Source organism: Propithecus coquereli, unplaced genomic scaffold, assembly GCF_000956105.1.
Source record: "Propithecus coquereli isolate 6110/MARCELLA unplaced genomic scaffold, Pcoq_1.0 Scaffold137, whole genome shotgun sequence".
NCBI lineage: Eukaryota > Metazoa > Chordata > Mammalia > Primates > Indriidae > Propithecus > Propithecus coquereli.
The window spans coordinates 4,726,724-4,741,949 of record NW_012137969.1 but is presented as its reverse complement, the minus strand read 5'-3'; the positions used below and the strand labels follow the sequence as shown (position 1 = coordinate 4,741,949).

The 15,226-nt window shown below is 45.0% G+C and overlaps 1 protein-coding gene across 1 annotated transcript in view; it reads left to right on the top strand.

Moving 5' to 3' along the window:
* Positions 1 to 15,226, top strand: part of SDK1 (sidekick cell adhesion molecule 1) — a 595,735-nt gene that overhangs the window by 366,491 nt on the left and 214,018 nt on the right. The window contains exon 14 of the mRNA XM_012638907.1: positions 7,281 to 7,417. Coding sequence (XP_012494361.1) covers positions 7,281 to 7,417 — 137 coding nt within the window. The remainder of the gene's footprint in view (positions 1 to 7,280; positions 7,418 to 15,226) is intronic.

Here is a 15,226-nt window from a genome sequence, read left to right as displayed (position 1 = left end):
CTCGACCCCACCTCACACCCATGACAGTCATGGCAGGGCTGCAAAGCCATCCACGTGCGAGGTTGGGTGAGAGGCCCTGCCTACCTCTTACTCCTCGTGTGACTTTGGGCCGGTCGCCTCACCTCTCAGCCTCGGTTTTCTCAACTCATAAACTGAGCATCACATTGTGTCCCCTAAAGGACTGTTGTGAGGGTTGCATGAACCAGTGTTTGTAAACCTGTCATGGAACCCAGCTGAAGATGGGCATGCAGTTGTTTCCGTGTTATGCAAGAATGCCATTTCTCCCGTCATCAACAGCACCCGGCCTCCTGAGGCTGGGACGTTTCTTTTTCCTTTACCCTGCTTTATTCCTGCCCATGTTCTGATGGCCATCTGACGCTGGACACTGGATGTGTCTGCTTGATGCGGAGCCCTCGGTGCCTGGAGCAGTGCCAGGAGTATAGCAGGGCCCAGTAAGTGTTTGAGTAAGCCTCACTCCACTCTCCAAGTAAAAATGGGACCCTGTGCTGTGCACACTGAGGGGGACTAATTTATGAGGGCTCTGCCTTAATCCCCTCCCTGAGAGAAGAGGCTTCTAAAATTCCAGATGGTTCCATGATGCATCCTGTAAATTAACAACACAGTTCATTGTTAAATGCTGGTCACCCCTTGTTTTAGTAGCGTCTTTCCTACTAGTGTGCTGGTGCCACAAGGTCAGGAGCTTGTCTCTGGGATGACTCCATATCCCCCAAAGCATCTTGCTGCATTGAGCACACCAGAGAGACCGGGCTCCTAAGGCTTTATGGATTGATTAATTGTTAAATCATTTAAAGACCCAATTAGCATTGTATCTCTCCTCCTGAAACCAGAGACTAATTCTCATGAGCCTGGAGTACAGAGAAAACCCAATTTACAGAGCTGACCTTCTGAAGACTCAGATCCTGAGGCAGTCAGAGAGGTTTCTTTCAATAAAACCACTTCTGACAAAGCCATAATAAGGAGTGAACAATTTAATACGTTTCCCAGAGATATCAAGCCCCCATCATCTTCATCCTCAAAGTGAAGCCAAAGAAGATGGGTTTGACCAAGTCATCATTTGTGCATTAAAGGGGCAATGCTTTTCATATAGAAAAATACTTATCTGATCCTCTTCTGCCAGAGCAATTCCCCCCTGCAGCCACAATTTTACCAATTGCTTTCTTTTGAGTCTTTTTGTAAACTGTTTTCCTCACACATAGCTCGCTTAATCTCCTTCCCATACAGTCCAGGTTTTTGTTATTTTGTTATTTTTCATTTCTGATATTACTGTAGTATGATTTGCCTGATGGTGATCCCCCACCCCCATTCTCTTTAAATTACAAAGTGACTCAGCACTGGGCTTCTTTCCATTGTTCTCTGGGACCTTTCATTTGTCACCCTGTCTTCATATCACTGTCTGTGAGTCACTCTGCTGATCATTTATCTCCTTTCAAAGTTGGCAGAGAAATGCCTAGATGCAATCCGTTCCCATCAGATAAGATTTTCCGAAATGGATTCAGAATATATTAAAGTCTCATTTATCCGTTATTGATGGGTTAGTCAAGGATTTCACGAAGTTTAATTTTCCAGATAACCAAAACTTATCGTTTAAAGAAGTGGTTTGTACTTCCAGCATAAGGCATACCTTGTTTTATTGCACTTTGCAGATACTGTGTTTTTAATGAATTGAAGGTTGTGGCAACCCTGTGTTGAGCAGATCTCTTGGTGCCATTTTCCCAACGGGATGTGCTCACTTCATTCTCTGTGTCACATTTCGGCAAATCTCATGATAGTTCAAACTTTTTCATTATTTTTGTATCTATTATGGTGATCTGTGATCAGTGATCTTTAATATTGCTATTATAATTGTTTTGGGGCATCACATACTGTGCTCATATAAGGCGGTGAAATTAATCAATCAATATTGTATGTATTCTGACTGCTCCACCAACCGGCCGTTCCCCATCTTTCTCTCTCTTCTTGGGCCTCTCTATTTCCTGAGACGTAGCAATGTTGAAATTAAGCAAATTAATGACCCTACAATGGCCTCTAAGTGTTCAGGTGAAAAGAAGAGTCACACACATGTCTCTCACTTTAAATCAAAAGCTAGAAATGATTAAGCTAGGGAGGAAGGCATTTTGAAAGCCAAGATAGGCCAAAAGCTGGACCTGTTTCACCAACCACTTGGCCAAGTTGTGAATGCAAAGGAGAAGTTCTTGAAGGAAACTGAAAGTGCTACTCTAGTGAGCACACAAATGATAAGAAAGTGAAACAGCCTTATTGCAGATATGGATAAAGTGTGAGTGGTCTAGATAGAAGATCAAACCAGCCACAACATTCTCTTGAGCCAAAGCCTAATTTAGAACAAGGTCCTACTCCAATTCTGTGAAAGCTGAGGTGAGGTGAGGAAGCTGCAGAAGAAAAGTTGGAAACTAGCAGATGTTGATTCCTAAGGTTTAAGGAAAGAAGCTGTCTCCAGAACATAAAAGTGCAAGGTGAAACAGCAAGTGCTAAGGTAGAAGCTGCAGCAAGTTATCCAGAAGATCTTACTAAGATCACTGATGCAAGTGGCTACACTAAACAACAGATTCTTAGTATAGACAAATGCCTTCTGTTGGAAGAAGATGCCACTTAGGATTTTGATAGCTAGAGTGAAGTCAATGCCTAGCTTCAAAGCTTCAAAAGACAGGCTAATTCTCTGGTTAGGGGCTAATGCAGCTGGTGGCCCTAAGTTGAAACCAATGCTCATTTACCATTCTGAAATTCCTAAATCCTAGGGCTCTTCAGAATTATGCTAAATCCACTCTGCCTGTGCTCTATAAATGGAATAACAAAGCCTGGATGGCAGCACATCTATTTGTAGCATAGTTTACTGAATATTTTAAGCCCACTATTGAGACCTACTACTCATAAAAAAGATTCCTTTTAAAACATTACTGCTTATTAACAATGCACCTAGTCACCCACGAGCACTGATGGAGATGTACGAGGAGATTATTGTTTTCATGCCTGCTCACACAGCATCTACCCTGCAGCTCATGGATCAAGGAGTAATTTTGACTTTCAAGTCTTATTATTTACAAAATACGTATCGTAAGGCTACAGCTGTCATAAATGGTGATTCCTCTGATGGATCTGGGCAAAGTAAATTGGAAATCTTCTAGAAAGGATTCACCATTCTAGGTGCCATTAAGAATATTCATGATTTATGGGAGGAGGTAAAACTATCAAAATTAACAGGAGTTTGGAAGAAGTTGATTCCAACCTTCATGGATGACCTTGAGGGGTTCAAGACTTCAGAGGAGAAAGTAACTGCAGATGTGGTAGAAATAGCAAAAGAACTAGGATTAGAAGTGGAGCCTAAAAATGTGACTGAATTGCTAGAATCTCATGATAAAACTTTAACGGATGAGGAGTTGCTTCTTATGGATGAGCAAAGAAAGTGGTTTATTGAGATGGAATCTATTCCTAGTGAAGATGCTGTGAACATTGTTGCAGTGATAAGAATGGATTTAGAATATTACATAAACTTGGTTGGTAAAGCAGCAGCAGGGTTTGAGAGAATTGACTCCACTTTTGAAAGAAGTTCTACTGTGGGTAAAATGCTATCAAACAGCATCGCCTGCTACAGAAAAGGAAGAGTCGATTGATGCAGCACACTTCCTTGTTGTCTTATTTTAAAAAACTGCCACGGACACCCAAACCTTAGCAATCACCACCCTGATCAGTTAGCAGCCATCAACGTCAAGGAACCCCCTCCACCTGCAAAAAGATTACAACCCACTGAAAGCTCAGATGATTATTAGCATTTTTTAGCAATAAACTGTTTTTCAATTAAGGTATGTACAGTTTTTTTAATACGTAACACTATTGCACCCTTAAAAGAGTACAGAATGGTGTAAACAAAACTTTTATATGCACGGGGAAACCAAAAGATCTGTGTGCCTTGCTCTATTGTGATATTTGCTTTATTGTGGAGGTCTGGAACTGAACCCGCATTCTCTGTGAAACACCTCTGTAGTAAAAGGTTCTTTGCATCACTAAACAGGTAATACTGAACACAGGAGATATTGCAGAGAGGATGTTCACGTAGGGTAGGCACTGGGAGTAGTGAAAAATCTAAATTTCCTTCCAACTTTGAGTCCTGTGATGTGTGTAAAAATCATCACACTGGATATGACTCTGAGCCAGCAAGGTGGACGTTGTCAGCGGTGCTAGATGAGGGATTTGCACCTGTCTGTGCATCACGGACACTGACAGCCTGGGCACCTCGGGGCTGGGAGGTCTTAGTTCCTACACTCAGTGTCTCAAGGCTGCTTTGCTTTTTAAGTTCTTAAGTATTTGCTTTTAATCTTTTAAAGAATCTTTTTAATCCCTTTGTCTCAGGCTCTTAGCTGCCATTTTTGCTATTCATTGTGCCTGCTTCTAGCAAACCCAGTTGCCTTCTCATTGATTGCTTTGATCTTCAAGGAGAAGGGAAATGAGAACCGTCCCCCACCCCCACCCCCAGACTCACACCCTGAGCGGGAGTGAGCAGGCTCTGTGAGAGGACAGAGGGACACAGGGGTGTGTCCCAGGCATTTTAGGAGCTCACACCTGGATAGCAGATGTTACTTGGTTAGTGGCCTCTGTTTAAGACAGTGTGACAGGGCTACAATCTACAAAGCCCCAAGAGCAAGACCGCCGCTCGCCTGTGAGATGGGCCATTTCTGTGTGCACTTGCATCTTAGGCTAAGAGAAGCCTGATCTGAAACAAGAGTAAGATTTCACTGCAGGAAAAATAAAATTAAAATTTAGAATAGGATCAAGCATAACCCACTCAGGGTCATAAGAAAAAGTGTGCAGAGACGTAGCTTCTCAGGGACCACAGGTCAGACACTCCTGTTGTCCAACAGGAGCCTATTCATGTCATATATCATGGTCACCAGGATGAGATTTCCCTTTTACAAAGTGTGTGCCCTTTCTCTCTTCTCTTGCCTGGCTCCTTGAGCCTCTGACCCATCATTAGTTAGCCTCACGATCTGTCCTCCCTCCCTACTGTTACAGGTTATTACCTACTAGTTGTACAATCGCTTGGTACCATTTCCAGTGAGCTGCCCCTGGAGTCCCAGTGCCAGCCCTGGAAAGTCAATGTCAAAAAGATATCCCAGAAATTGTGAACATGGACTCCTTCCTGGTCTCTCTGGTCAGGTGAACCACCTTTCCTTGGGCCTGCCCAGCCTCTCTTCTCTCGCCTGCCTCCACAACCCAGTGCAAACCCTGTGTTCCTACCGTTCTCACTGCCCAGACCTCCCGCCAGTCTTACCCACGCCCTTAGCAGGCCACTTACCTTCGTCATCCTGCCTGAGCTCGCGTTCCAGTAGCCCTGGGAGAGCCTTCCCTCCCTCTCCACTCACCCAGACCCCTCCCAGCCACTGCATCCCCACCTCGCCACTAGGCCTGCCCCCTGCAGCCCTGCTCTGCATTCTAGACCACTCCATGGTCCACTCCTAGATCTCTGGGGTCTGGTGTTGTCCTGGACTCTGTATGGCCTTGTGCCCCTCCTTGGCTCGTCAGCTCTGGGAGGGCAGGACTGTGACAGCAGGTTGGGCCGGCATCATTGCTTCCAGTCACATGGTTGGTCTTTCCAGCACGGCCAGACCCCATCCTGGACCAGTCCAGGGCCCTACCCTGAGTCACCTCATAAGCATAAAATCAGTTGTGGCTAGAGAGGCCCACCACAAGTGACAAAAACAGTTCTATCATTCAGGAAATTCCAAGGATTCAGAAGCTCCATCCCAGACCAGATGAATTCTTTATGATACTACAGTCTTATTTGGATATATCAATCCAAGTTTATTCTTGGTTTGTTTTCAGGTGGGGCTATTACAACAGCTTTGGTTTGGTTTCACGCCAAACCAATTCAGATTGGGGGGAAAATATTAATAGGAAATAGGGCTTGGGAGAAGTAGAATAAATATTTTTATCCTGACATTTCCTTTATGTTGATCTTCATTGGAAATTTAATGGAGATTTGGTTATTAGAGAACTCAAATTGAAATAACAGCTCTTTTTCTGATTTAAAACTTAATTCACAACTAAGAAAAAAACAAGACAGCATTTCAGACTCAAGTTGGTTCTTTATTGTGCTAAGGTATAATATAGTTGCAGTCTACATTAGAAATAATAGTATATTTATGAATAGTACACATGGATTAGCTATTTTTCTTAGGCAGCTGAAAGCACAAAACAGCTTAATAAATTTCAAAGTATAATGAGTACAATTTTTAAATTAAAAATATCAAGTATAATTATGGCTTTTTGTTCTGACCTGTTTGGTTCAGCAATAATTGATGTCTAAGAGAGACCAAAAGCTGGTTAGCGGGTGAGGTGGGTCAGGCTCCGCATCCCCTTTCCCTAGCACTGCCCGGGAAGCCACAGAAGGGGCAGCCGTCCAGAACAGCCACGGAACAGTGTCCTGCTCCCAGATTCCTGAGGTGTGAGGTTAAATACTGGGCTTGGGCAGCTCAGAATGTTAAGGTTGCAGACTCATCATTGGCAGAAACTATGCAATAGGGTTTTGTAGCTTTGTCATCAGTAAATCCCAGTAAAAACCCTTTTTATTAGTAATGTCTTTTCAGAATTTATTTGCTTTAATTACATTTCCATTTTATAGCCTTGCTGATGTGTTATTTACCATTTCCATGGGATTTTAGCTAGTGTTTTCACCACATTTCCTTTAAGTGCTTCCCCCAAATCCCTGTATTCCATCAGAAGAGAGAATGGCAACATAACCTCATGCCGTCAATAAATGAGGCAACCGTTGTCTAAGAACGCACATGGGCGTTCTCTGGAACTCCAAAGGGCTAGTGTTGGAAACTTTCGTACTGAGTCACAGTTACCAGGCCCTTTCCTGTGTCTATGGTTTATTACATTTCCGTGACCAGCTTTTAGCTGTAAAAACAAATTGTTGACAAGTTTTCTCAATTAAGTAATATATGTGTCAATCTGCATCCTTCCAGCCCCATTTAAGTGACAGTGTCATTAGTTGCCTTGATACTGAACATAGGGATTAAACACAATTGTGAAATTTGAAATTCAGAAAACAAAATAATACTGTAAGGAGTGGAGGTGGGTTTTGTTTGGTTTTTTTGGGGGGGAGGTTAGTATTTGTGTTTGGGCATGTTTTAATGTTCTTCATATTCAAAACATTCCACGCCAGGACTGCCCATGTCAGGACTCAGGCTAACCGTCGATTCTGATATGCGTTTTCTTCTTTCTCTTTTTCATTCCTTTTATTCAAGTGAACTGCCTCATTCACCTCAGAACCTCCTGGCCAGCCCAAATTCTTCCCACAGCCACACCGTGATGCTCTCTTGGGTTCGGCCCTTTGATGGAAACAGCCCTATTCTCTATTACATTGTGGAGCTGTCTGAAAACAGTAAGTAGCGAAACAAAACTGTCACCATAGACCATAATCAGATTTCTTTGTGTGCTCTTAATGTCCTTAACTTTCACTTCTGGCTCAGACCCAAAACAACTAGTTAAATGTTATGATGCTTTATGTACGGAGTTTCAAACGAAAAACACACCTCGCAGTTTAGAGAAGAGAAAGGCAACGTGGGGCCTGGGAGAGGGAAGACATGAAACAGTGGGGCTCTTACGGGAGTGTGGATGTGGGCACAGCGATGGCCGTGCCCATGGGCTTACCCCTGGGGTGAACTTGAGATGGTTAATAATGCCTCCCACTGGGGCTAACTCGAGAGTTAACCACCACCACAGCTCACACCTGTGGGATGTTTTCTCTGGCACAGACACAGTGCTAAGCATTCAGTGGGCCTTTTTTTTCCTCACCTTCCTTGACCTCTCAGCCCCATTTAGTACCATCCTTCAAACCTCCCTCGTCAAACACCCCCTTCCTTGGACAGCCGTGCAGCCTTGGCTTTCCTCGCCTCCCCAGCCATTCTTCCCCCCACTTCCCAGCCACAGTGCTCACTCCCCTCTGCCTTCCCTGGAATCTCCTCCTAGGAAATCTCACGTGTCTGCGTGATCCTAAGTGGCATTGCTTCTTTGACGACTCTCGTGTTGGTACTTTTACCCCAAACCTCCAGGATCACATGGAACCCAGTGACTTGACATCTCTATCTGGTTGTCTCACAGACATCTCAAACTTCTTTAAACTGCATCTTCTAATGTTTTTTAACCCAACCCTGTCCTCCCCTCACTACTGCAGCCCTTCTTATCTCCATGACCAAGACCCTGGGTTCCTGCATGTCCCCAGCCGGGAGCCCAGGGAGGGTCCTCAGCTCCTTTCCCTGGAGCCCTCCCCAACGCCCACCACATCAGCAGCCCACCCCACCATGTTCTGGGATACACTGGGATTTGCTCCCTTCTCTCTCTCTCTCTCTCTCTCTTACCTCCATTATCTCTTACCAGGACAATTGTAGTCACCTTCCAACTGGCCCTGCTTCTACATTTGCCCTCTTCCAAACCATTGTCTCCACAAGCTGCAACCCTGATCTTAGAATATGATTGCACTAAATTCCCCTGTACAAACCCTGCGTGGGTTCCCGCTGCATCCCGGAGGAAAGTCAAGCCCCTTGGTCGCTGTGTGGCTGTGGCTTACCGCAAGCCACGGTGCTCTTTGTTCATCATGTACCAGCCACAGTGGCTTCACAGTGACTCCCTGAATGGGCCGAGTTTCCCATCTCGGGGCCTGCTCCCTCGCCTGGAATGCTCACAGGGCCAGTGGGTCATCCCTCGTGATTACCCATTACCTGCTCAGAAAAGCTCTCCAGCACACCAGCTCGATCTAACCTCTCCACTTCCAAGCAGGGGTCCTCCCTTCATTATCTCGTCCTTTATACCAGATGAGAGCCTCCTCCCCTGGGCCTCCCCCAAGGCAGGGCTGGCCAGACCACAAGTTGCTTGTCTCCTACAGCAGTCAACTTCACTTGGTCTATGGTTTGTCTCATAATGGCACTGCCATTGCAGACAGGTTCCTGTTTGCAGGACAGCTAGGAGTGGTGCTTTTTCAGCATTCCCTCCGATGAAACCCAGCTGTATTTGGTGACACTCCCGTGTATTCCTGCACTGCTCACTTGTGTAGGCAGAAACACTTAAGGTTTTGCTAGCGTCCTTCCCGAGCTCATGCCAACGTGTAACTCTTCCTTCATTATTGACGTAACTTTACTTCCCCTAATTGTCCCTATACTTCCTCTTCTTCTGCTAGGATAGATTCCTCTTCTGGTGATAGCACATGCTCACACCACTGCAGCACTGTTTGGTTCTCATTTCATAGTGAAGGGAATGGCTGTGTAGAGAGTGTCAGTCACTGGCCCAGGGTCACTCACTATTAGTAGGTGAAGATGGGATCCCCCGGGCTGTGACTCCAGAGTCTGTGTTCTTAGTGCATGCTCCGTGGAGCAGTCTTCCCTCTCGCACTTCAGCGGGAGCTCTGCGGTGCTGTCAGGCTGGCCAACTGCACCTGGGTTCCAGTCTGTTCAGAGAATTGACAAAGCCACACTGTGAATCTGAACTAGGCATCACCCAGACCAGTTCCCTTATGGTGTTCCAAAGACAATATTTTACTTTTATTTCTTGGGTTTCCAAGTTTGCACCCTTGGCTACAAGACTTCAGTCTTGAGCATCATCCCAGAGCAAGGCCGGAGCCCAGGCCCCCCTCCTGTGGGCATCTCTGACTCTGATCAGGCCTCTTTTCTTAGAGAGGCTGGGGCGTGGTGGAAACCAGCCTGTGTGCAGACAGCTCTGACCAAAGATGCAAGGGATTGGTATTATTTATTCAAATAGCCCTTGTGAGAAGATAAGGCTTTCCTGAGGGTGTCACGCCGTGTTACCTATGAGTAGAACAGGACTTGACGATGATCTGTGTGGAGAGAATGTGACAGGAGCGGAGTGCTTGTCATCCAAATTCTGACAAATGCCCACCGTGCAGACAACTCCCGTCGGGCGTCCGTCGCTTTGAGATCGAGGACTGTTTTATTCATCTTTGTGTCCCTAGCCCTCCGTGGGTACTTGACAGAGGAACTCAAGTTAATCTCTCTGGTTAACTTCTTAACGGCCCAGCTCAAATCTCACCTCCCCGCATCTCGTGGTGGACTGACCAGTCCAGTCACACACCATCTTCCAAAAGGGAGGTGTTCTGCCTTCTCCAGTTTACACAACATGAGGCATTGCTTCAAAATGCCATATTGACCCTTTTCTCAACCAGTCGCATGGCTGGTTCTTCCAGTCAGACATCTTGCCTAAGTAAGAAGCATGTTTTGTGTGTGACCATCCAACCATTGCAACATAAATTGTGACTGGGCACCAGCTCTGCACCAGACACTCTCCTGGGTGCTGTGACACAGAGATGAGGTGATCGTCTCAACTGTGAGCAGCAAGGAGAGGGTTGGACACATCAACATGTTCCCGTGGAAGATGCTGCCATCGAGGTACATGCAAAGTGCCCTGGGACCATGGTAAAGCAACGGGATGGGAGACAAATCAGAGGAAATCTTCAAAGGGGGTGACATGAGACCTGGGCCGGATGGGGGACAAGGGCAGCAGGAAGGGCCCCTGGGTGCCAGGCCTCAAGGCATGTTTGGAAACCGCTGGCTGTCAAGTATGACTTAGGGACATTGCTGCTGGTGTGTGACAGTGTCTGCCTGGGGAAATTCTTCCTTTTAATGGCCCAGCTCACATCTCATTTCCCCACATCCCATCATGCCCAGGCAGAATTCATTTTCCCGCCTCAGGGTTCCTATACCGTTATATGTATTTCCCTTTGAGCACTTAGTACATTACATGATAATTACTGGTTTATATGTCTGTCTTCTGGCAAGACCATAAACCCCTTAGGGGCAGGCAGGGTCCATGTGTCAGTACTGCCCGTACCTGTGATAGCCGACAGAGTGCCTGGCACGTACTGCTCAACTCTGTACCTGTCCCATTGCTCCGTTTCCCTGAGAAAGTGACAGAGAACATCGTTTGTCCCTCATTAGCCTCAGCCTCTCCTGACTATCCTTAACGTGGAGCTGGCTGAGATTCTAGTTCTTTTTCCTCCAGAGCCTCTAATGCAGGTATTACTGCATGGAGAATGTAGAGTGGCTACGATGGTTGTCTCTTGGCTGTTCCTGATTTCAACTGTGTAAAGTATGTCTGTGACCTTGGCTGAAGCAGCGTGCGCTGCTACCAGTTGTTGGCGCTTGCCTTCCTGCTGCAGCAAATAGAAAGAGCAGTACCATCGTCTGCACCAATGATCTGGTTTTTATTTTTATTAGGAACAAATGCCCTTAAGAAGCAGCTGAACAGGCTAGCTAATTATAGCCAGAAAGAGCAGCTCAGCAGCAAGTACACTAAAATGGAAATTATATTTGGCCTACACTCAGCGCCGTGCAAGTGGACAGTGCTAAATAGCTCTATCCAGTAGGCCCATCCATCAGCTACTTGGGGGACCCTCTGCAGCCAGCTCCTCCTGGCAGGCCAATTAGGATGCCATTCTCCTGGAAACTGTGGGTCCTGCAGGGGCCACACTGACGTGGTTTAGTGGCCATGGGAGACACCTCGTAACCTGTGCCCTTATGACATTTCCACCACTACAGAAGGGCCTCTTCCAAGCTTTATGGAGCAGAATGCTGGGGCTTGAACTGAGCCTTTGTCCATCCACTTAACTCGAGTTGAAACCCCGTATGAAAAATATATTTGGCTCTCTGCAGGCATCCTGGGTTTTGCCTCTCTGGGACATCTGATGGTTCTTTTGTCCCAGGTGCACCTTTAGTACACCTTGGGCTCAGAGAGGGACAGCAGTGTGCTAGGGCCTGGTTCAAGGTGCCCATTTGGGGAGTTGAGGAGTGCAGAGGGTCAGGCCAGGAGGCAGATGAGGGAAGCCTGGGGGATCCCTCTGCTGAGAGAGTGCAGGGATTCTTGATGGAGTATAGAGAGAACCCTAAAAATGGGCTAAAAATGCTGTTGAATAATAAAAGCATTTGGCCCACTCCCTAAAATGTCTGTTGATTGTGGTCAAGAATCATCTTCCTTTGAGATTATTATGATCACAAGGAAGAAGACTGTCAGGACAAAAATGTGAAAGATTTTTCAGTGGACCAAAAAAAATAAATAAATAAAAGTGTGTCTCATCCAGCACCCTTCAGGGATGATTCCACAGGGACCTGCCCTTTATTGTCTTTGGGCTATTTTACAACTCTGTAAATGCTTTTTGTCCATAGAAATGCAGATAAATTTTGTCCTGTAGAATATAATTGGCTATTGCTCTGCAGATATTGACCAGTTTTGCATCTATTTATAAATTCATTTTAGTATTGTCAATATGTGTGTGTTGTCTGATTTCTCTTTTGATGCTGTTGTGACATCTTACCAGTTCCCTCATAAATTAATGCATTAACTAAAATCTTTGATACATGTTCATTTTATATTTGAATAAGATCCCTGATTTTACCTTTTAAAAAATGTATCCTTTAACATGAGCAAATTGGCATCACACAATGTTAGAAATGCAGATACTCATCTAATGCAACAGTTGCCACAGGTTTCCATGGTAACCCTGATATTTGGGAGAGGAAATTCTAGTTCTCAAACTGAGCCCCTGTGAGTTTGCCATGGGCTGGACTAAGGCATCCCACTGCTGGCATAGAATAACGGTGGTCTTTTACCAGTTAGTAAGAAAAATTATTCTTCCCAAATATAAAACTCTTCTCATGATTTTTTTTTTTCAAACCTTAACACCTACTGTCATGGTGTCTCCTGGTAAGAACCTGTAGGTAACAAGCATACTTACATTAAAAATTCAGAATACTTCATTGTATTTCATTCTACTGCTAGTTTTTTAATAGGTATGATTGTTCATAGTTGTGATGTGTCATACCTTGTAATATTTAAATTTAATTAAAATATAAGATGAATTTGTACTTTTTATTGTTAAAGTTACATATGCTCATTAATACAAATTTAGATATTACTGAAAGCACAACGAGTAAAAATAATCTCCACAGTCCGTCATATGTTGAAAGCCAGTCCTCCACCCATCCCCTTATTTCCTCTCCCTGCCCCGAGACTTGGCCCCGTGTTTAATCCCTCTGCTCTCTGTCCTCAAGTTCTCCCTCTCCCCTGGCTCCTTCCTCAGAGGCTCTGCTAAGTGTCTCCACTTTGCAAGCCTCCCTCATGTCACCCAGCCCTCTCTCCTGGGACTGTGTCATCATTGTTCTAAAGGATAGACCAGTGGGCACTGCTCAGTCCACATCCCCCACTTCTCTGCATTCCACGCCCTTCGTCACTCCTCCCGCTCAGCTCCTGCGTCCTCTTTGTTCTCGCCTCTTACTCTCCTCCCTGATCTTTTCCTCGACTCCTCCCTGCCCATGCTGGTGCTGTGGTGTGTCTCGCTCTGGACACTGGTCTTCTCACCCCACGTGCTTTCCCTAGTGAGTCCGGTCTGTGGCTCGCCTTTCGCCCACATACTGCAGGTCCCTAATGTGTGGTTCCAACCTGGGCCTCTGCCCTGAGGCTCAGGTCCTTGTAACCGAATGTCTTCCAGACACCCACATTTCTGCATCCTAGAGCGCATCACACTCAACCTCTAAAACAGAACTCTGCATCTTCCCCCAAAGTTGTTCCTCTTCCGAGGTAGAAATATAATATTGTTCTTGACTCCTTCACCATTACCTTTCACCGACAAATAAATCAATAAATCATGACTTGTCATCTAATCCATCATGCTGCTCCATTCCTGCAACCACCCACCCTGCCTGGCTGTGGCACTAATCTGTGGCTTTGGCCTCCTCGGAGCCATCCTTCGTGGGGCTACCAGAGGGAGCTCTGTAAAGTACAAACCTGACCAACTGGCCTCCCCAGCTTGATATTGGTCAGCAGCTCTGCAGAGAAGGCTCCATGGGCTGGGAAGTGAGGCTCGAATTCCCCATTGTCTCCACTGGCTCCCCACCACGTGCTCGTATTTCAGATGAGCCCCCTCATCCAGATCGCCAGCCCTAGTTCCCCCCTACATAGGGCTTCTCTCTCCTTGAAGAATACAGTGCTGTGTATCATCTGACTGCAGCCGGCCTCCCCGGGGCCATCGCCAGCCACTCATTGCTTTGCTTTTCATGCTTCGGCAACGAGGCATTGCTCATAGTTCCCTGGGCACACCAGATATTCAGCGCCACTGCGCCTGGCCCAGCATGTCTGGGAATTCTCTCCCCACCCTGTCCTTCTGCCTTTGCCTGATCAGTCCTAGTTAGCATCTCCTCCTGGGACGTGTCCCCAGCTCCTCCCTGTCCAGTCGCCTCAGCAGTGCCGAATGACCCAACAGCCAAACTAAGCCTTTAGGCACCAGCAGGGGCAGGATCGCAACACCAATGAGAATATTTAGAAGGAAATTGTTTTAATAATCTTCCTGCTGCAGGTTTGCAAAGATAGTCTCCTATACTTCCATTCAGAAGATTTATGTTCTTAGTTTCAGGTCTTCTGCTGGTGGTTTTAGTTTGTGTTGCTCTGACTGCTGATGTTGTTGAACACGCTTTTCCAAGTTGGTTGGCTTTGTGCACTTTCTGTGCTATGATCTGTCAATTTCTTTTCCCGCATTTTTCTATCAAGGCCTTAGGGTTTTTTCTTTCATTTGTGACAAGTATTTTTTTTAGTTTGCTTTTTACCTTTAATTTTGGGGTGTTACTTATTGACATACAGAAGTGTTTGGTTTTGTGTAGTTAAATCTATTGATATTTTCCTTCATTATTTTTGTGTTTAGATATTTCAATACTATTAAGTATAACAATATTTTTATAAATTTTCACCTTGTTTTTAAAGGTTTAATTTTTAATATATTTAACTATTGGAATTTAGATGTGTTATATATTCTGATATATGACTTTTTCTTTCTTTCAAATGATCCATTTTCCAACATTATTTATTGAATAATTCATTTGTTTATGTTTTCTTGTTATGTATTAAGGGGACCTGTTTATACAAAAGTCTGTTTGGGACTTATTTATTTCTATTGACTCATCATCTGTTTTTCTGCCAGTTTTACGGTACTTTAATTGCTTTAGTTCCAAAATGTGTTTTAATACCTGATAAAGCAAGTCCCCTCATCTTTTTAGAATTTTATTTCTTGTCACCATTTATTCTTCCAGAAAAAATTTGGAATTATTTTGTTAAGTTTCAAAAATAGTCCCATTCAGTTTTTAATTGTATTAAACCTATAATGAGTTTTAATGAGTTTTATCAGAACTGACTTCTTGGT